Source organism: Parambassis ranga, chromosome 13 (assembly GCF_900634625.1).
Source record: "Parambassis ranga chromosome 13, fParRan2.1, whole genome shotgun sequence".
NCBI classification, from domain to species: Eukaryota; Metazoa; Chordata; class Actinopteri; family Ambassidae; genus Parambassis; species Parambassis ranga.
Window position 1 is genome coordinate 13,760,885 of NC_041033.1, and position 21,098 is coordinate 13,781,982.

At 40.9% G+C, this 21,098-nt stretch overlaps 1 protein-coding gene across 1 annotated transcript; it reads left to right on the plus strand.

The window, feature by feature from the left end:
* Positions 1-5,663: 5,663 nt before the first annotated feature.
* gvin1l2 (GTPase, very large interferon inducible 1-like 2) lies at positions 5,664-13,762 on the plus strand. Its single transcript, XM_028419439.1, has 4 exons — positions 5,664-5,782; positions 6,697-6,836; positions 8,372-13,289; positions 13,385-13,762. Exons 2-4 carry the CDS (start codon positions 6,794-6,796, stop codon positions 13,518-13,520), a joined length of 5,097 nt encoding a protein of 1,698 aa, XP_028275240.1. The 5' UTR covers positions 5,664-5,782; positions 6,697-6,793; the 3' UTR covers positions 13,521-13,762.
* The last annotated feature ends 7,336 nt before the right edge of the window (positions 13,763-21,098 follow it).

A 21,098-nucleotide genomic window follows, 5' to 3' on the forward strand; every position in this document is an offset into this window, starting at 1 on the left:
TCTCCTACCCCACCTTTAACTAACCGCATGTGCAATGTTCGATGAGGGCACCATGGCTGAGCAAAGCCCTCAGCCTTCACTGTCACTCAGTAGTCCACACCCTGTCCTGCCCCCTGCAAAATTGGGGCCAAAACTTCAAAAGTGAAAAAAGGAGAGGCGAAAGTCAAGAGATTTGAGCCTGAAAAGTAAATCTAAAGCTGGACAAGAGATCTGAAACTGAAAAAACACTAACACTAAATATGAAAATATTTATTGAAATGAAAGCTGGAAATAAACAATTTATTCAAAAGAATTTCACACAAAAAATATTCGAACTGAAAAAAGTATCTACTTCAAATTTTAGTGTTTTAAAAATAATTTTTTTTGAACAAAACTTATGACCCCGATTTGACTCCATACACATGAATGTATTACATGTCACAACACAACACTGTGCACCACTATACAATGTTGGATATTGTGGGAGAATTTCATTATCTTACTTTTGATATAACATCTTGAAGCTTGGAAAATCAGGTTTGTTTTGTTGATGAAAATGGCAAAATGGCCGACTTGGTGGTCATTTAACAAAACCATTGCTTAAGGTTAGCCATTAAAACAGGGTATGGCATTAGGTAAAGATCATCCTAAAACACACAAATTCATAACAAAAAACACATTTTTATTATCATTATGACGAGTCTCCATCCCCAAATGCACATTGAGATGTGGATGTGGAGAAATACGCTCACATGTTTTCTTTTCAAGGACACATTTTAATGTATGTTTATGTATGGTTTCTGCAGAAATTGTGTAGCCTATGTTTTCTTCTAAATTTTGAAGTTGCTGCAGATGTATTTTGTTCATTCAGTTTGTGAATTGATACTTGCAATTCACAAACTGAAACACTAGAGGGCGACAGTGCAACAAAAACAACACAGGCTGATAGATCATTTATTGAAATGTGATGATCAAATTTTAACATGTTTTTGAGAGCTCAACAACAGTGACAATTCAACATGCTCCAAATTTATACACTTAAAACAAAGGTCATATAAAGTACTCACACACTCTCAGTCACATCAACACTATTCACTCAGATGTTCACATTTAGAATTCACATAGTTTTATAAGGTTTTACAAGCAGAGTTTGAATTAAAGGCTATTGTCTTATATGACTGTTAATGCTGCATTACTAATCCTGGGAACTAGTATAACTTTGAATGTACGTACATTTGCATATATTCATGTTTGTATGTCATCACAGAGTCCAACCTTCCGGTGAACACACACGTTCCCCTCGCTACCTCAGGCTGTGTCTCAGTCTCGTTCCTCTCTGTCCATCTACTTGCCATTCTTCTGTTTTTTCTGCTGGAACTTCCTGAAATGGGACTGGATAGTGGAGGCGGCCTTCTCAACTTCAACGGGGCTGAGTGGAGGAACAGCCGTACATGTCCCATTGCTGGTATTGGAGTCTGAGCACGACAGGACACAGGGGATAGCCAGAGAGGTAGAGGCAATAGCCATGGAGACATAGTCTGTAGCAATGATTGAGTTCAAACACATGGTGTACATATTAGCCTTTATTCAAGCGGGCTATTTTTCTGATTAAAGTTTGTATTTAGTTGGTTTGATAGTTATTCAAATCAAACTCTAGTGGTAGCTCGTAGCACCACAGCAGAAAAATAGCCGGCATTTAAGTGAATTAGTACTCACTCTTTCTATAAACGCCTATGCTGTTCCTCCTGAGGCCATCGAACTGTGAAGAGCACAGAAGAGACACATGTTAAAACTGTCCCAGACAGACATTATCAGAATGACGGACGTAGATGCAAGTTGCATCAGATATTGGTAAGGAATGAGAGTTATCAGTGCTGCAGTCTTAGCTGAGACCGTTTTCCCATATCTCTGACACGTGCAAACAGACAGTCACACATGTGCTTTTGTAGAATTTTACTTAACTGTACAAAATGTGCTGCACTCAAGCAACAAATGTGCATGTGTGGACTGTACCTGTGTGTCCTTTCTATCTACAGTTAGAATAATGACCTCAAACACAAATCCCCTTGATTGGGATTACAGCTCAGGCAGAGCAGCAGTAGGGAAGCCAGAGTGTGAGGACTGGACCAGCTTAGCATGCTTACAGTCTAGTTTGGCTATGTGCCTGTGTTCAGTCTCAAACTCCGGCTCCATGACCTTGTAAATAAATTCTACCACTGAGGTTAAAATAAATTTAACCTGTGCGGCCTGTCTGAGAAACACAAAAAAGCATTTTCAGCTTCTTTATCTCTTTGTTTATCTTCTTGCAGAGGTGTTCTGTCACCTTCTGAACTCAACGCTTGTGCTTTCACAAATGTCCACTCACAGCTTTGGTTTGGTGTTTTTCCTGCTGGTTTGACAGCCTTATCTCTACAAAAGGTCCAGGCCCTGAAAATCAGCAACCCCAGACCAAGAAAACAGCACAAGAACTTAGCAGGTGAACTGTTATTTATATGTGCGCCGCATCTAATCTGTGCACTTTGCACTCAACTGAAATGTGTTTCTTTGTTTCAGGAATGCCTGAAAAGTCTCCGAGAGGTGTGTTGATCTGTGCAAGGACTTATTCATAAACTGATATTGATTCACTGAGGGCCAAAATGTCATTTTTACTGATGCTAAACCCAGCTGTTGCATCTGAGACCAGTAGTCACCGCTGTCCTGTAAAACACATTCCCCTGCCCCTCAGAGACACTACAGACAAACACAGCACATGTGACCAGCTTAAGAGCTCACATGCTGAGTCAAGATTGACTGCTGAACTTTCCACATGTCTGGACATTAGATAACAGAGGATTAGATAGAAAAGTTTACTAAGTTATGAGTAAAATTCACATTAAGTGAAGGTGGAAGCAACTTGTTTATCACTACTAACGTTCCTGTGTAAACGAAACCTGTTCCAACTTACCTCATCTACTCTGCTGCCTTTCCGGCTGTGTGACACAGAGTGAACCTGCCAAGGCAAAGGCTGAGACACCATATAAGGCACAGGGTCCTCCTGCCGAGAAAATCGCACCCCTATCTAAAAGTGAAAAAGAGAATGTGTCAGAGGTGCCTTTGTGTGGTCAAAGTGTGAAACCAAACCCCCGCTCCAGGTGTGAAGGCCTGTTTTTCCTGTGACGTGACACATGCTTTTTCCACTGCTAGATTGCTGAACAAGGGGGGTAATTCTTTAGCATTTAACATGAGCAGAATAAGTGGAGTGGAAGTTTGATTTAATGTCACATTAGATCAGGAGCTATTTGACATTGACAACCAGTTTCAATCATTCTGTTCACAGTTGGATACCAACTAACTAAATTTGTAATGGACAGAGAGATCCTCCCTTGGGGAGACCAAACAGGATGGGTGCAGGAAAAGCTGTTCTAAGCAAATCACCTTGAATGCACAAACAGGATATACAAAATGTTTTTTCTTACCGATTCTACGACTTTGACCATCACGTACATGGCTGTTAGCATGGTGATCAACATCTTGACCACTGTTCCTTTGGAGTTTCTCAGTAATCCTTGTAATGTTCTCCTTGTTTTTTTAAAATGCTTTCCTCAGTCCTGCTGAAGGAAAGTCACGTCCAGGTCCGAGCAATCAGCAATACAACGCTGCAGCACAGGCCGCTCAGGGGAAAGACAATCGAACACAATGTTGAGTATGTCCACTCACACGAGTCTCTCAGGTACGCACAAACACACACACTTCATTCTAGCAGTCTCTGACACACGAGGGTAAGACTGCTAAAGAGCTTTGCAGGACAGAAATAGAGAAGCGGTAATCTTTTCCTCTGCGCAACTTATCCCTCAGGTGTGCCTGCAAATTTCAGCATTTCTTATTTAAACAAGTATTAAAACACAGAATAAACATTTTCTTTTTTACTAACTTTTTTAAATTCCAAATATAGATACAGACTATAAAGGTGTTTTTTTTCTGTGTGTGAAAACAGACTCAGAGTTCAAGTTCAAAAACAGACAACTACTCTCTAATAAAACACTGAGAGATTGTATTTATAAATTTAATGATATTTGAGAAATTATTTTCTCATTTTTTTAGATCCGTTCACAGGAGATGGCCTTCCTCTGAAACATTGTATTTATCCTGTTTACTTAGTAGTCTTGCTGTTATAAGTAAAAATCATGCTAATAACCAAAAATGTCCACGTCCTCAAAAAAAAAAAAAAATTGAACAAAATGTCACATTTGGTTGGTAACACATACACTGCCAGATACGACACATGTTTAAGTTTATGCTAATAGAACGTATGGATTATTGGGGACACATGCATGTGCTGGACTGTCACTATCTTGGTCTCATCAGACCAGAGAATCTTATTTCTCACCAACTTGGAGTCTATCAGGTGTTTTTATATCAAACTCCATGCAGGCTTTCATGTGTCTTTCACTGAGGAGAGGCTTCCGTCAGGCCCCGACTCGTGGAGGTCTGCAGTGATGGTTGACTTTCTACAACTTTCTCCCATCTCTCTACTGCATCTCTGGAGCTCAGCCACAGTGATCTTTGGGTTCTTCTTTATCTCTCCCACTAAGGCCCGGTAGCTCAGTTTGGCTGGTCGGCCAGCTCTAGGAAGGGTTCTGGTCATCCCAAACGTCTTCTATTTAAGGATTATGGAGGCCACTGTGCTCCTGGGAACCTTAAGTGCAGCAGAACGTTTTTTGTAACCTTGGCTAGATCTGTGCCTTGCCACAATTCTGTCTCGGAGCTCGTCAGGCAGTTCCTTTGACCTCATGATCCTCATTTGCTCTAACATGCACTGTGAGCTGTAAGGTCTTATATAGACAGGTGTGTGGCTTTCCTAATCAAGTCCAATCAGTATCATCAAACACAAGTGGATGCACATGAAGGTGTAGAACCATCTGAAGGATGATCAGAAGAAATGGACGCACCTGAGTTCAATATATGAGTGTCACAGCAAAGGCTCTGAATATTTAGGACCATGTCATATTTCACTTTTTCTTTTTTAATAAATCCACAAAAATATCAACAATTCTGTTTTTTGTAATTTTAGCAAATGGCTGCAATATGTGAAGTAAAAATTTTAAGGGGGTCTGAATACTTTCCATAGCCACTATAAAGCACATTTTTATTATCATTATGACAAGTCTCCAAGGTCAACCAAATTTCTTTTTATGCTATTAACATGAGAATGTGGTATCTATAACTATGCACTGCCCACTCTTCCTGTCACATGACCCTGTTCTAAAAAAGTGGAATGTGCTTAAATGCATTTTAATTGAGATTATAAACTGTTATGACCCCAGGGTCTCTAGGACAACGAACACTATGAAACTATGAAGTCAAAGCAAGGGGGAGAGGCTTTCTATGAATTAGAGTGAGCATCACTACTATGCCAGCTATTTCTTTATCATAATCAGATAGACCTATATCTGAGAGATCACACATGACTCAGGGTTCGTGTGCGTCATTGTCTGGAGCCTTGCCTCTGACCCCTGCAGACCAATGATAATCCTTTTTGGCAAGTGTCTGTGAATACGTGTCCCCTGGCTGGGTGCTGCGAAACGGCTCACTGTTGTTATCAAGATGAAATGTCAAGTCTGTCATGTAAAGAATTTCTTCTTGCATAATCACTAATGTCATTCGTTTACTCTTGCCTACGTGTTCCTCAAGGTTTGCTGATGTTCATTTTGTACTTCTGGGGATAGATACAAGTGCAGGAATGTGTTTTATCGCTAAAGAGACAGGTATAAGAACTCTCCTGGCAGAGAGGCTCTGCTGACCGACAGAGTATGAGCAGAAATAGGTAAGAACATTTAAGAGAGCTATCTTTTCTAGAATAATAGGTCACTGACATAAAGGGAACCTTTCTTAAGAGATTATTCATCTATTATACAGAACTTGCACTGCATTTATGTGGAGATTATGCACATAGTAACTAAATTAAGGACAGGATGATAACTAAAACTGTGATTTTAAAGAAAGGTTTATTAAGTATATCATTTAAAAAGGAAATTTATTTCAAACAAGGAAATAATGAGCAGCTAACACCTTTGTGAATTAGCCTAAATCTGAAGTGGTATGTAGCAATAGTGCTTACTTATTTGACATTAACTAAATCATTTGTTACTCTCTTCTTTGGGTACACTAATTTGTATATTTAACCACTTCCTGCTTTTAAACTACTATATAACTTTTAAACATGTGCTTACAGCTGAGAACTATACCAACTTCAAACTCAGCAAAATGCACAGAGTTGTGAGCTTCAGGCTGTAAAATGGTGAAACTAGAAGTGTAGTCACCTCAGTGTTGAGTGGTCTGATCAGTGGTGTAATTTATCATTCTGACAGTCTGCTGATCTGAATAGAATCCATTGTATCAGCATATCATGTTCAGCTTGTCATAGATCAGGTTTTGTTATAGTAAAGAGCAAAGTGAAACAGGGAGTAGAGCTTTGCTTCAGTGAAGCATTCAAGGCAGATAAAATTCAGGACAAACCAGACTTCTCTGTACTTTCCACAACACAGTACACAGCACACTTATCTTTTGTAGTAGAATAACAACTATTTGCAAAATTCATATCATTTTGGTGGCGTTTTAAGCCACAGTGTGTGTGTGTGTGTGTGTGTGTGTGTGTGTGTGTGTGTGTGTGTGTGTGTGTGTGTGTGTGTGTGTGTGTGTGTGTTCTGTGCCAGTAATGTAATTTATTTTTGATCGCAGGATTCCAGTCAGCATTCCACATTTTTGGTAGCTGCGGCTGACCACTGAAGAAGAACCCATTTGAAAGCAGAGACCAGAGAAGTCTGTGATATTTATCATGTCAGTCAAGCTTAATAAGAGGCTGAGCAGCAAGAAGAAAAGTATGTTCTCTTCTTTGTTTTGTTGTCTTTTAAAGCGTGTGTTTATAGAGAAGCGTTTATCTCTAAAATATGTGTACAGTTTAGGTATTATATTGACATTTTGTACAGAAATGGTAGATGCATCAGCACTTCAAGACCACACACATCCTGTAGTTACAAGTGATTAAAAATTGATCACATTCTTAGGCTTGTAATGGCAGTACTATTTCAACTGGCCCCTTTTAGAGACGTTGCTGGAGCCAACACAGGTGATTTAGACCAACAAATGTGTCTGTGTTTCCACTAAATTTCAGCCATCAAAGTAAATGGTGTGGCCAGTAATGATAATTATGCGCACAAAAAGCATAATATGAAAATCTCTAATGTGTCAGCTAGTTTTATCCAGAGAGGTGTGTCCATACCATTAAGGATGACAGGAATTAATTTGGACTGATCACTACAGAGGCCTCCTGTGACTGTTCTGGCTGTAGAAACAGAATGAACTAAGACCTGCAGGACAGCAGGGACGTGCAGGCAAAAAAGCAAAGCATTACTGGATGTTTTAATGTGTTTACTCAACAGCACAGAGGGATACTGTGTTCAAGGAAAACAATGTTGTTTAGAATTCAGGTGCAGCAGAGACCCTGAGCTCATATGTAATGACTAGTTACTGCAGGGATTAGGTGCCTTTTCTGTGGTTAATTATAATGTACTTTAATGTGTATTGGCAGTATAGATGTGGGGGATTTGGGGGCAACAGTGGCGCAGTGGGATAGCAGGGTTGTCCAATAACCGGAAGGTTGGTTGTTCAATCCCAACTCCTCCCTAGTCACTGTTGTGTGTTCTTGGACACTTCACCCTAGCCTGTGGCGCGCCTTGCTAGTCATTGTATGACACTGCTTGTGCAGCAGCCGTAACGAATTTCCCTCTGGGATTAATACAGTATCTCTCTCTCTCTAGATAATAACTAACCAGAACAGCAAGTCATTTATTCCCCGTCTCTTGTTATACTAATGTGTAACACGAACTAACGATACATGACAACTTTTGGTTTAAATCAATGTCACTGAAAATGGTTGCATATAAACTATATAGTTAAAGTTTTTTACCATTTTAAAGATAAATCCATCCACTCTGATACACTTTTAGTCATATAATTTAACTAATATTTCCTCTTGTCGTCCATGTTTGTACTCAGGGATGCAATCTGATATTGTTTAAATCCTTTTGGATGTCACCGATATATTCACAATTCACTTATATTAACTCATTAAGTTGGGTAAATTAACTTGTAGTAAATAACATTCTAAAAAAATCCATCCTGCAGACATATTTGTCCTGACATCGTTTTTGATGCATCCAAAATTAAGTGCCAATATTTTATTTTTTAATGCACCCAACCCCCCAGTTCTGCAATATAAAGAAATGATTTTCCCTTTTCTTTGCTCAATAAATATATATCCTACACTCTAACTGATAAGTAGCATTTTCCCCAAAAAAATACTTTATAAACAACTGATAATGCAGTGCTGTAATAAAAGTGTTTTTCTAACTAGAATTTCCAAAGGACAATGCCCAGGCAGAGGTTTTACAAAAGCTCGGCCTGGAGGCCTGCTGGACTACACCACTGGACACTGCCTCTATGTTGGACATCAGTACCTGGACTCTGGAGGACTGTGCTCCTGGAGAGCCAAAGGATCTACCAAAGGCTTTCCTCCGACGCCTCTGGCTGCTCAGCAGAGATGCCCGGAGTTCTTGTTGCCAACCTCAAAATGCCACAACCAAAGATGATGACACACCACTAGGAACAAAGCTCAGTGATTCTGCTGAAGGCCAGTGTGTGATAAACCCTGTTGATCTAGTTACAGCTCTCTTTATGTCTGCTGATACTTTCCTTCAGCAGGAGATGACTGTGCGAATGGTACAGTGCCAGTTCGCTGTACCACTTGTCCTTCCAAACATAGATCCAGAAGAGCCCAGTCGCTTCCTTCTTTGGCCCTCGAGAGCTGTTGTTAGCCAATGGACACCTCACTTTCTGGATGAAAACAGCAGAGTCCAAGAGGGGGATTTGGCTAGCACAGGCATGCCAGTAGTTTCATGTGTGAAGCTTGGTCGTTGCAGCATCTCCAAGTCAAAGGTGCTAAATCATGTCCTCAGTGGACTCACATCTTGCAGTGACACATTTCTTCACAGGGGAATGGAAGGAGGGCAGCTTCCTCGAAGACTCTCCAACGGTCTGGTGGAGATGGGATGGTATCTACCCACTGGAGACATCACCAGGGACATTTTCTCTGTCCCTGTGGTTATCTCTAATTTAAGAGGTGATGCCAGCACACACGAGAAATGCTTTAGCCTTCTCTGTCATGCATCCTCTGCAGTAGTTGTTTTCTGTGGGGATCTTAGAGAGAAAGAAAAACAACTTCTCAGTTCCTACAAAGAAGTGGCAAGCAAGCTCATACTGATTGACCTTTCAGACAGTGAGAGCAGTGAGTACAGAGTAGTTGGGTTTGTTGGTCAGAGTCTTGATGAGCATGTAGGGCTTCCTGAAGGGTCTGTGCTTCGGGGGAAAGGTTTGAGTGACGAGGAACTGGCAGATAAACTGTGTGAAAAGCTGAAAAATCTGTTGTCAGACAACATAAAATTTGTTACGCTTGAGGCGGCAGCAAATTTAGCAGCAGCGAAAGGCCTGAATGTGGATGAAGGCCCAGTCTGTAAAAAAGCAATGGCCACAGTGGAAGAAGTGTTGAAAGGATTAGATGAGGGATCTGTTGAATTTAGGCAGAAACAGCTTCCTCTGCAGGGTCCTTTGTGGAGCAAACTGGCAGAACTAGAGAAAGAGGAAAGCAAAGATAAAAAAGAAGAAAAAGAAATCGATCCACAACTCCAAAAAGAGAGAAAAGACCTCTTGGCCCAGCTGAGCAACTATAAAATGACCCCAGCTATGAAGATTTTCACCGATGCTCTTTTCACAACGAATAAAGTGGAGAGAACTTATTTTCTTAGTTGGATCAAACTGAGGCTTCAACAGATGCAAAGAAAAAAACAAAACTATCCACGTAATGCTGCTCCTGCTCTTCTGGATAAGCCTCAAAATGGAGCCATTGACGACCTAGGAGACAGCGATAGTTTCTGCACAGATTCATTTGAAGAGGAAGCTGAGGAACAGCCAATGAATCCTGAGGTTTCTGAGCAACAGTGTGAAACAGACCAAGAGATACAGCATATTTTACAATGTGCAGAAGAGACCACAGAGCCACTGTCAGAACAGAAAGAACACGCCAAGACAGTCACAGTGCAAAAGTTAAATATGACATCAGATGAAAAGGTCCATGAAGAAACCATACCCAATGGCTCTTTAGAAGAACACCCATCACATCCTAAAGAAGTAAGCTCTAGCACTTTGATGCCTGATGAGAAACAGCAAGATGGCACACAACTGACCGTCACAATGACAGATGCAACCTCTCCTGCCAAACAACAAATGTGCTGTGATGCTTCTCCTGAAAATCAGGTAGCCTCATCTCCACAGCCTTTTGAACCTGATCCATCAACATTGGGGCTTGAACACTTCTTGCGTGAGATGGGCCTTATTTTTGAGCTAACACATGTCAGCCCTGGCAGTGGGTGTCATAATGTGTTGCGTCTTCCTAGCATAGCTACAGACCTTCTTCTCTACGGGATTCCTCTTGAACTAATGGATGGAGATGCATCTAATATCCCATTTTCATGGCTGAGCTGTGTCTTTGCAGAGCTCAAACGCCGCCTACCTCAAGAACTCAGTAGGACCCGAGTGCTGACAAACCTGGGCGTACATGATGCTAGAAATGCAGAGGTTCTATCTGCATTGTTTGGGGTAAAATTCCCAGAAGGCAGGAAACGATCCTCTAGGGGGGTGTACATGGTTGCTCTGTGTGTCCCTGATAATCTCAGGAATGAGATGGAGTGTGATTTCCTGTTGTTAATTGACGTTGAGGGTCTCTGCTCGATCCCATTAGACAACAAGAGAAATATAGCTATCCAGGATAATGAGATGGCCACTGTTGCAACAGGACTGAGTGATGTTTTGTTGGAGAATGTTTTTACTCCCTCTGAGTTTGATACAAACTTCAGTGTCATAGTCAACGCCCTTCTACGCATCAAAGAACGTGGCTCCATGCCCATTTGCCACCTTGTGGTACAGGATGAAGGAATTAGCAGTGTTTTACAAGCCTCACTGTTACAGCGCGTGTCTGATATGCTTCAGGCTGAGACTGGGGACAGAGCAACCAGCACTGCCAATAAACATGAAAAACCCACAAGCTGTAGAACCTGTGTCAAAGGGCCTTGGTCTAATACGTCCATGTCTGAGCCAGTGGAGACACAGTATGGCAAGTCCGTGTTAAAGCTGAAGGAAAACCTGTTTGAGGCATTGAAGAAGTGTGCACCTAAAACTGAAGCCACAGGTCTGTCTGAATTCATAATACGCCTGTCTACTCTTTGGGATGCAGTGAAAGCTGAATCCTTCACCGTTGGCCTGCAAAACACAGACACTGCATTAGCATTTTCTTTACTGTGCACAGAGTTTTCCCACTGGGAGGATATTTTCATAGGAAATATGGAAACCTGGCTCATGGGGGCAGCAAAGAAAATCTTGGCCACGAATTCAAATGCTTTGGATGCTGCAACGCATAATGAGCTTCTTAATGAACTCAAGAATGAAGCCAGAGAGGAAGCCAATACAGAAGAGAACAAAGTGAAGAAAAAACTAGAGGCCTATTTGACTAAAGACGACAAAATGAACACTGAAGCATTCAGGTCAATCCTGTTGAGTAATGTGGAAAGCCTGAAGGACAGAGTAACTGAAGTCATATTACAAAAGTTGAGCGCAGTCTGTGAGAGCCATTGTTCCACAACACAGCTGAAAAAATTTGAGGCTGTCTTGGCAAAGAAACAGGAGTCCAAGCTAAATGCACTGGTGGAGAAAAGCAAGTCAACTAAGATTCTTCTACAAGATGCAGATCTGGAAGAGGAGTTTGATAGTGTCTGGAGTGAGGTACTGTCCAACTTTGACTTCAGGCCTTCTGAGAAGGATGATATTACTGCAAGGGTGACAGATATTCTGAGACAGAATCTGACCAGCCGTGACCTCCAAAAACACATAAAAAAGCTTGAAGTCATTGGCCAACCACAGCCCTCTGGCTTCCAAGTTTACGATGAGCACTTTGGATATCGCAGCAGATTAAAGCACATGTTTGAAGACAACAACAGAATACAAAGGATGGAAGCTCAACAGTTAGCATCCAAGATCATAGATGAGTGCAATCAGTTTGTGGCACACAAATGCAGTTTACTGGCAGATTTCTCTGACAGATACATCACAGAAATCTTAGAAAATGTTGAAAAAGCTGTGAAGCAGAAATCCCTGGAAATCAGATCAGCATTTGAAGTGGATCTGAAAGTTTATCTCTGTAACGCTGTGTGCCAAGACTTCCAAAAACTGCATGACCGCTATGCCAAGGACAAGGAACTTTTGACATGTATCACTGAAGGCAAGAGTAAATACTTGGCAATGTTTATTTACTACTTCAGAAAGAGAGACCAGTGCCAGAGGGTGGCTGAGTCCTTCATCGCAATGGTCATTAAACCTACAGTGTTGAATTACATCAACAGTCCATTGGGGATGCATATTGTGGAGGAAATCCGAGATAAAGTCCTGCAGTTTCAGTCTCCACGAGCCTTCCACCAAAACCTTCTAGAAGAGCTGATTAAAGAAGATCGCTTTGAAAGTTTCCTGGAATATCTGGGCTCCTATGACAACTTTAGAATGAGGAAGATCCAGAACACAGTGATAGCTCACCTTTCTGAATCAACCAACCTAGGTAAATGGAGGCAACAGAGGCTTGGAGAGATTGTAGGAAATATTTCAGCTGCAGTGAGTGACACAGCAGATGGTACCAATGGTTTGTTAAGTGACACAAAGCCACTGCTGGAAAGAGTGTGTCTCACTTTAGAGAGAAATGGGGATGTGAATGTAAGCAGGGATTCTCTGACAGGACCTCTCTTCAGCATCACCACAGAATGGGATTGCTTTGTGAAATGCTTGATGGAGTTATTGGCTACACTGCGACTGAATCTTGCCCAGGAGTTCTCTCAAAAAACAGATATCCCCCAGCTTCTTGACTGCCTTCCAATCAAACCTCAGCACATCCTCTTTAACAGAGTGAGAGGCTGTGACAGCCACTGTCCCCTCTGCGGAACACTCTGTGAGGAGGCGGAGGTGGGACACCAGGTTCACAGTGCCACGTTTCATCGGCCCATAGGCATGCTGCCATATGAATCCTGTGGTCTGACCCGCAGCCCCACAAGCATCACAGGGGTCAATCCTCGGGTAGAAAAGGATACACAGGATGTATGCCAAGACCTCTGTTCTCTCTACCCAAACTGGAACATCTCCACTGATGAGCACAACAGCCAAAAGACCACTAATTACTGGAGGTACTGTGCAGTTCTTTAAGACTTTAATACAAAGCCAAATATTAAAATGTATATTAATGTTGCTGAAATCAACAATTTATTATTTTATTTCACAGGTATGTGTTGGTAAGATTTAATAGGAAGTTTGCAGAGGAATTCAAGCAGAAGCCTGCAAGGATCCCAGAGGAGTGGAGGACCATCACTCAGCAGGAGGCCATAGACAGTCTGAGAATGGTCTTCCTCAGTGGATAGGAACACTGACATGCTGAGGACAATTTAGTCTTCTCATATATAAATGACAGAATATTTACCCATATCGATTGCTACATCGAGATGTTGTGAGCCTTAAGAAATGATCTGACCTCTGATTTGCTTTAAAATTTAACATAAAGGCTGCTGTGTGCTGCATGCTGTTATAAGTGATTTGCTTTATGTGACATTTTTGATCAGTTCAGGCCTCAATCTGTCCAAACCATGAATTCAGAGCGCTGACTATGATAACAGATGTTTTAGTTCTTTCTTTCTTAATTTACATTTTAAGTATTGAAAATATAAACATACTATATTTGTATCCTTTTTTAATTATTTTATCATAAATTTCTTAGATTTTTTTTTAACATTTTGCACTTATACAAGTTATGGCAATCTTTAATCTGATGCTAATAAAAAAAATAAATGTAATAAAAATGTAATAAGTCTTGTATTTAAATCTATTAATGTGCCAAAGAAAAGAGTGATAAATTAAAAAAAAATAGTTTTTTTTTCTTTTTTGAATCAACTATACAATACTACTGTCCTTTAGAAATTCATGCACAAATTCTATAAACCTGATACATCTCTATGAGCACAAACAGAAATGCTAATGTGCTTCACTGTGGAACCACGCACTGAGGTTCAGGACAAACTCTGCCTTTCTCTGGGTAACAGACATTTCATTGACCTTACTCAGTGCCACTGAAATGAAGGCCATGAAGGAATTAAGTTGTAGCCAGAGTCAAATGATGAAATCCACAAGAGGGCAATGTGGGGTGGAGGAATCCCTGACAGCTCAGTGAGGGGAACAGCACACAGTGCTCATACATCTATATCCCAAAACCAATCTGCTGCTCCTTCCTCTGTGAATCCATTCATCCATCTTGAGTATTCATCTATCTGTCATTGCTTTATCAAGCCAACATGAGGATTTTTTTTTATTTTTTTTATAAAATGATTTATTGCCTTCACACTTACGGCTTGTTTTGTAACACCTAGCAGCTGAGGTAAGCTCCAGAAGATCTGAAGTACTCTTTTCCCTTTACTTTATGCATCTGGACTGCATCACATCAGTGCATTAATAAACATCCACTGCACAGCAACAGAAGAATTATTGACAGAATGAACACAGAATCAATGTTGCAGTGCCCTCTTATTCTTGTCCTGACATCAGTAAAGGATTTTCCCATAGGAAAAAAAGTAATAAAAATTCAGAGGGGATTTTGTACAGTACCAGAAGTAAAGTCAATTAAAACGTCAATGGTTTCTATTTTTCAACAGATGAAAACATTAAAATATATATATATATATATATATATATATGCAAGCTATATATAACAGACACAATGTTCACCTTTCTATCAGATCACATTGCTTCTCACTGAATGACCTCTTCCAGTTGTGTCTGTTTTGATAAATAATCACAGTATGGGCCAATCTGCCTGGCAGAAAAAACAAAGCTTCATATGAAACAGTGTGCCACGAGCAACAAATTTACTGACCAGCATGAAGCCAAGTTTGTTTATACCTGGCAGATCGATTAAGCTGCATGTTGTCTTGACAAACCCAGCATAAAAAGACAGAATGAAACATTTCCCTAATATATCACTGTCGATATATATAAATGAATACAGAAGAGACAAGAGAACAGATAATAAAGCAGCACACAAGTCAGACACACAGATAATCAGGCGGGTTCAGGAGAGTGAGAATGCTGATCATGATGACTAAAAGCTGCCCTAATATGAACAATGAGAATGGAGCTCACAATAAAACTAAGATGTTGTTTGTCAAATCCACTAAAACCCTGTGTGCAGTGTGTGTCCTTCAGTGTACAACAATCATCAAAATGGTAACGTAAAATGTCCAAAACCCATTAACGCTGACACACAACTGTCATAGTGACCTTTACACGATTATTACTGCAACAGTGACAATACAGACAAATTAACGAGTGACAATTTAACGTCAAAGCACATGTGACATTAAATTAGAAAGAATAGATGAGAAAAAGAGAACAATACAAGAAAAGCAGATTTAAGAGCTCATTCTTTTGGCTTTTTGTTTGTTTTCGTTTTTTTAAATTTTACTCAAAACCACATATAAATATAACATAACTTCATGGTGGTGCTAGCTGATCGTGTATGTCTGACCAAATGTTGTATTATTCTATTCATCAAATGCTGAGATGGCCCCCAGTATATGAGTGAAAACCTACTTGTGACCCAGGAGGAAAGGTCTGTGGATCAATAAAATCCATTAGATTTTCCCTCTGGGGGCCACAAGTGTCTGTGGCAGAGTTCATGGTGATCCAGTGAATGCATGTCATTTCTTAAATTATTAGTCAGCATCATACTGATGTTTTGTCTGGCAAAAACACAAAATGGAGTTGCAGTTTTTCCTTTTATTTTCCACATCAGTGGAAATAAGATAAAAACATACGGGAATTCATCATTCCATACCACAAATAGTTGAATAGCCTTGAATAATAACACCAGAAGAAAAGTCATTTTGTTTGATGGGTAAACAAAATATAAACAATCAAATCTACAATTCCACCCTGGGGGAAGTTCAAAAGTTTGCCAACATGTAGGTATGTTTGTATAGGATATGCAGTAATTTATTGAATAGCAGTAATTTATATTGTATACAATTGTTACGTGCCGGTACTTGTTGTGTGTATGTCTGTCTCTGTTTTCTGTGCAGGTTTCCAAGTGCTTCCAGTGAACCAAGTGGATCATCCACACCTGAGTCCACTTGGCCCTCGTCAGCAGAAGTATATCAACTGGAGGTGTGCACATGGCTGGGGCCAGTGTGGGCCAACTTGTGGACGCACCCACCATGCGTCTTTGCTCCCTCCAGAGGGACTAGAGCATGATAATCAGCGCTGATCTTTTTAGTTTTGCTTTTGTGTTTAATTTATTATTTTGTTATTCGTTTAAGTTAATAAATTTAATTAATAGTCACTGTTTCCGACTGCTGTCTCTTCCTCAGGCCTGGGTAACATTATTGTTGCTTCCCCTTATCCCCTGGACTAACTGGGGAACGTAACAAATGGGGGCTCATCCGGGATTTCCTACTGAGGGAGAGTTCCAGCAAGGTCTCGGTGACTATGTAGCTTTGTTGTAGCCATGTAGCCTGCTGGAAGCCTTGTGGTGAGTGTGAGCTTTAACCCCATTGACTGTCTTCCCAGTTTAGAATAAGTGAGTGCCCAGCTGGTCTGCTAGCAGTCCTTCCATCGGACACTCTTTTGTTATTTTGCCTTTCTTATTTTCGGAGCTAATCCTGGGTGGGGATCCAGTTCCCTGGCGGGGGTAGGCTTTCCAGGGCCTCGGCCACTGGAGTTCAGCCTTTAAAGACGCCTCGAGCCCGGCACGCTTCAGAAGACGGTTAGGTGAGTTTGTTTGGGCAGGAACTGGGACAGTCTGTGTAGAAACTCTGTATGGTTAAGCTTGTGTATTAGCATGCGCTTTGTTTGTGTTTTCTCTGCTGTAGGCAGAGGTGTGCGAGTGTGCATTTTCGTTCGTGTGTTTGTCTGCTGGAGGCAGAGGTGTGTGTGCACACTCGGTTTTCATGTGTGTTAGCGTACGTTTCGTTGTTCTCTGCTGCGAGCAGGGGTGTGTGTTCGCGTGTGCTAAGATTGTGAGTTTCTCTGCTGTGGGCAGAGGTGTTGCCGGGCGTGATTTGTGGTGCTGCCGGCCATAGTAGTGGCTGTGGCGGTAGCGTGTGTGGCCATGTGGCCTGTGATTCCATTAATGCAAAGGCAGAACTGGTTCTCTGGGCAGGACTTTCTGTTTCGTGTAATGGGATCACTTCGTATGTGTTAACCCTCTAGTTGGCAAACCAGGGGTTTGCTTTTATGGGAGGGGGTGTTACGTGCCGGTACTTGTTGTGTGTATGTCTGTCTCTGTTTTCTGTGCAGGTTTCCAAGTGCTTCCAGTGAACCAAGTGGATCATCCACACCTGAGTCCACTTGGCCCTCGTCAGCAGAAGTATATCAACTGGAGGTGTGCACATGGCTGGGGCCAGTGTGGGCCAACTTGTGGACGCACCCACCATGCGTCTTTGCTCCATCCAGAGGGACTAGAGCATGATAATCAGCGCTGATCGTTTTAGTTTTGCTTTTGTGTTTAATTTATTATTTTGTTATTCGTTTAAGTTAATAAATTTAATTAATAGTCACTGTTTCCGACTGCTGTCTCTTCCTCAGGCCTGGGTAACATTATTGTTGCTTCCCCTTATCCCCTGGACTAACTGGGGAACGTAACACAATTAAATGTTATATTTTGAAACTCCATTACCTGTAGTCCCTGTGCTTTACAACAGTCCGCATGAGACACTTCTGCAATTTATTTCAGCCAGATGTCTTGAGCCTGAGTAGAGACCTCACCGTGACATACACGTATACATCTTCATCTATCCAGTAAACACTGATATTTATGCATTACTGGCCAGCTCGCTTGACTCATTCTACCATTTTATTGCTTCACACATGCACAAATGGACAAACGATGTACACACACACACACACACACACACCAATCATGGAGTGACACCTGAGTGAACACTATGGACTACAAAGCAACTTATCTCTATCTCTGGATCTAATCAGTAATTTGTTTGCAGTGACAGTCTGCAGCCAAGTGCACGACGAGGACTGAATCTCCTCAAGATTGAATACAAAGGGCAAAGAAGACATTCAAGTATGGACCATTTGCATTCATGATTTGTTGATAACACTAAAGCTACATCATGTTAAAACCCTTTACTATACAACTTTTTTACATAATGGGCTCTGTCCCAGTGATTTATAGATGGACTACAAGTGCCTCATCTAGAGCTCTGCTTGTGAATGATATTGTTCTGTTTGTCAATACTTCAATAGGATTTAAGGCAGGACTGAAATGTATCACTTTGACACCTGAGATTGGTCCAAAAGCGACATCAATATCAGACTTGATCCCTGTTCATGGCTCTGACAGATTTTCACCCCTGATTCTGTCGCAAATACCCGGCCAAGAGCTGTCACCACATACTGCCTGTGATACACAGCTTTAACCTTTTTAGTCAGGCGAGTGGGAGTGAACAGACTGACTGATTACACAACAGTGTCTACAAACCTAGAGATAAAAAAACACCTTCTAAAGAAAAGGAAATAAAACATTGTAACGGCTCCGGGCTTTTAAAATCAATTGGCCTAATTTCTCGAAACAGATAATACTGCCAGAGCTGCACAGACTCAATCACTGATAGACCGTGTATGAAAACTGACACTTTCTATTACACAAGCTGTAGATGTTCAGAAGCCCCGTCCATATGGTTCAATCTCACTGCTGCTCATGTAACCAAACTCATGTTGATTATAGCAGAAAGGTGTCAGAATACACAGTGCATGGCAGCATGCATATAAAGGAGACTAGACCAGTCAGAGGGCCCATGCTGCCTCCACCAACAACATCTACAATGAGCATCAGAGTTGGACCTTTAGACAATGTGGTCAGTCTTATGTGTCATTTGTATGAGGGTGGAGAAGGCAGCAGGAGATGCACCATGGGATAAAGGACAGATGGCATTGTGATGCTCTGGACAACGTTCTGCTGAGTATCTTGGGTTCTGTTACCGAACACTCATGCAAATTTTAAAGTGCCTACTAAACCGCACAGCATCCTTCAACATGACCCACATGACTTTTGGCAGTACTACTCCAAGCCAGCAACTCTCGTACCAGACAAGAGTAAACAGCAGCGAATAGTGCCTGAGTTAACACCGCTGTAGTTTGCACAAACAATGTCGCTATTTTCTGCTCATTCTGTCCTCCACAGCCTGCAGCACTGACACGTAGGACAAAAAGCCTGATATACTATCTGTTGAACATAATGATGGGCAAACGATTTTCTTTGGTGCAGTCAGAACACAAAGCTGCTGACAGTTGTTTATGAGTTTATATACGTCACAGTTAGGTTACATGAAAACTTTTTAATAGACTTTTTTATAACATATAAAATATTATATAATATTATAAATAACAAGCTATTTTAATGAATAACCTAACTACTGTGTGTGTTAATAAGTTGCCTTGTTGTAATAGCTGCTGCCATGCTGGCCACAAGCAGAGCCACAGTGCAAATGAATCAGCTAATTGAGTCATATAGAAACCCACACATTTTTGGGTTTCTACAAAGATGAAAGCACCATTCGAGCATGAAATTTTAATAAACCGACAGGGAATACAGCTTTTTAGTGAAGCAGGCTTGTAACTTTGAATATTGTCTTTAACTTACAAAGACTCACAAATAATATTTACCTCCTTGAAAAGCTACATATTGTTTAACATACTTCACTCAGGTTTTCAGTCTTATGTTTTTTAAACACAACTAATAATCCTCCGAACATGATTGCTTCCTTTCCTCCATCATCTTCTTCTTCCCTACTTCTGTCTCTATAGCGTTTCCTCCCTGGAGGCCAGCTCATGCACATACAGACATATAGAGGTCGTAACCTGAAAGAGATGGGACACCAGTCTAATTTGCCATGACTATTACTAAAGGTGTCCTTAAGATGTGTTGAATTAAAATGAGATAGTTTGTGACATTCAGCTAGGCGGACACGCTGCGATGCTACAGCACACCCTCCAAACATCATAGTTCATTGCTAATCAAAATCAGAAATTCAATATACTGTGAAATAAAGTACAACAACCTGTCTTGTGGCAGTTTGTACAATGGTTATTTGTGTATAGGTTCCAGCAAGCGTATTTATAACTCTGCTCCCATTTATGTCTTAAAATCAGATCTAAATGAAATCTAATTGATACATTGTAATGGTGCATAAAGGATGACCTGTCCTGAGACACTCATGATAACTGCAACTCCACGCAGGAATACTGATGATATGAAACCGCAGCCTGTTCTTCAGAAACACCAGTACTGAATGCCGAGTCTAAAAACATAATTGATCAACAAGCCTGTCTCTGTTATTTTACATCATCCTGATAATGATAACTTTATTTATAAGGCACCTATACACTCAATGAAATCAAAGGAACAAATGTTTCACTAGGCTTGGACTCCCCATCCCCAAGAGTAATGTAACTTTATCCTTTGGGGTCAAAATAAGACAATAAATTTAACAATTTTAACAATGTCATCAATCACATGACAGATAACAAAGATTATGTGCATAGAGCTTATCTCATCCTGAAAATCTCTAATGCATTGGATAGAATATTTCTCAAGAAATTGGTTTCAGGTAAAGTAGGCATCCCATGAAGGAACACATGTTATCATGCTGGTGTGTGTAAGCTGCGATTACCATGCAGGGTTGTTTCCATACTGAACCAGACAGACAGACTCACTTCCACCATTATCCATGACAGCCTGGCATGCATCACTGTCCAACACGAGGGATATAAAAGCCAGCCTGATAACTCCCTGTCATCCATCACAAGCAACATTATCCGCGTTATTATGCTGTCTGCATATATTAACCCTTGTCCCAGCCACAGGATTTTTTTTGGTGATTATTTTTGCAAAGTTACAGCTTGTGGCATGGGTTTTTGCAGGATTTCTTCTTTCAAGT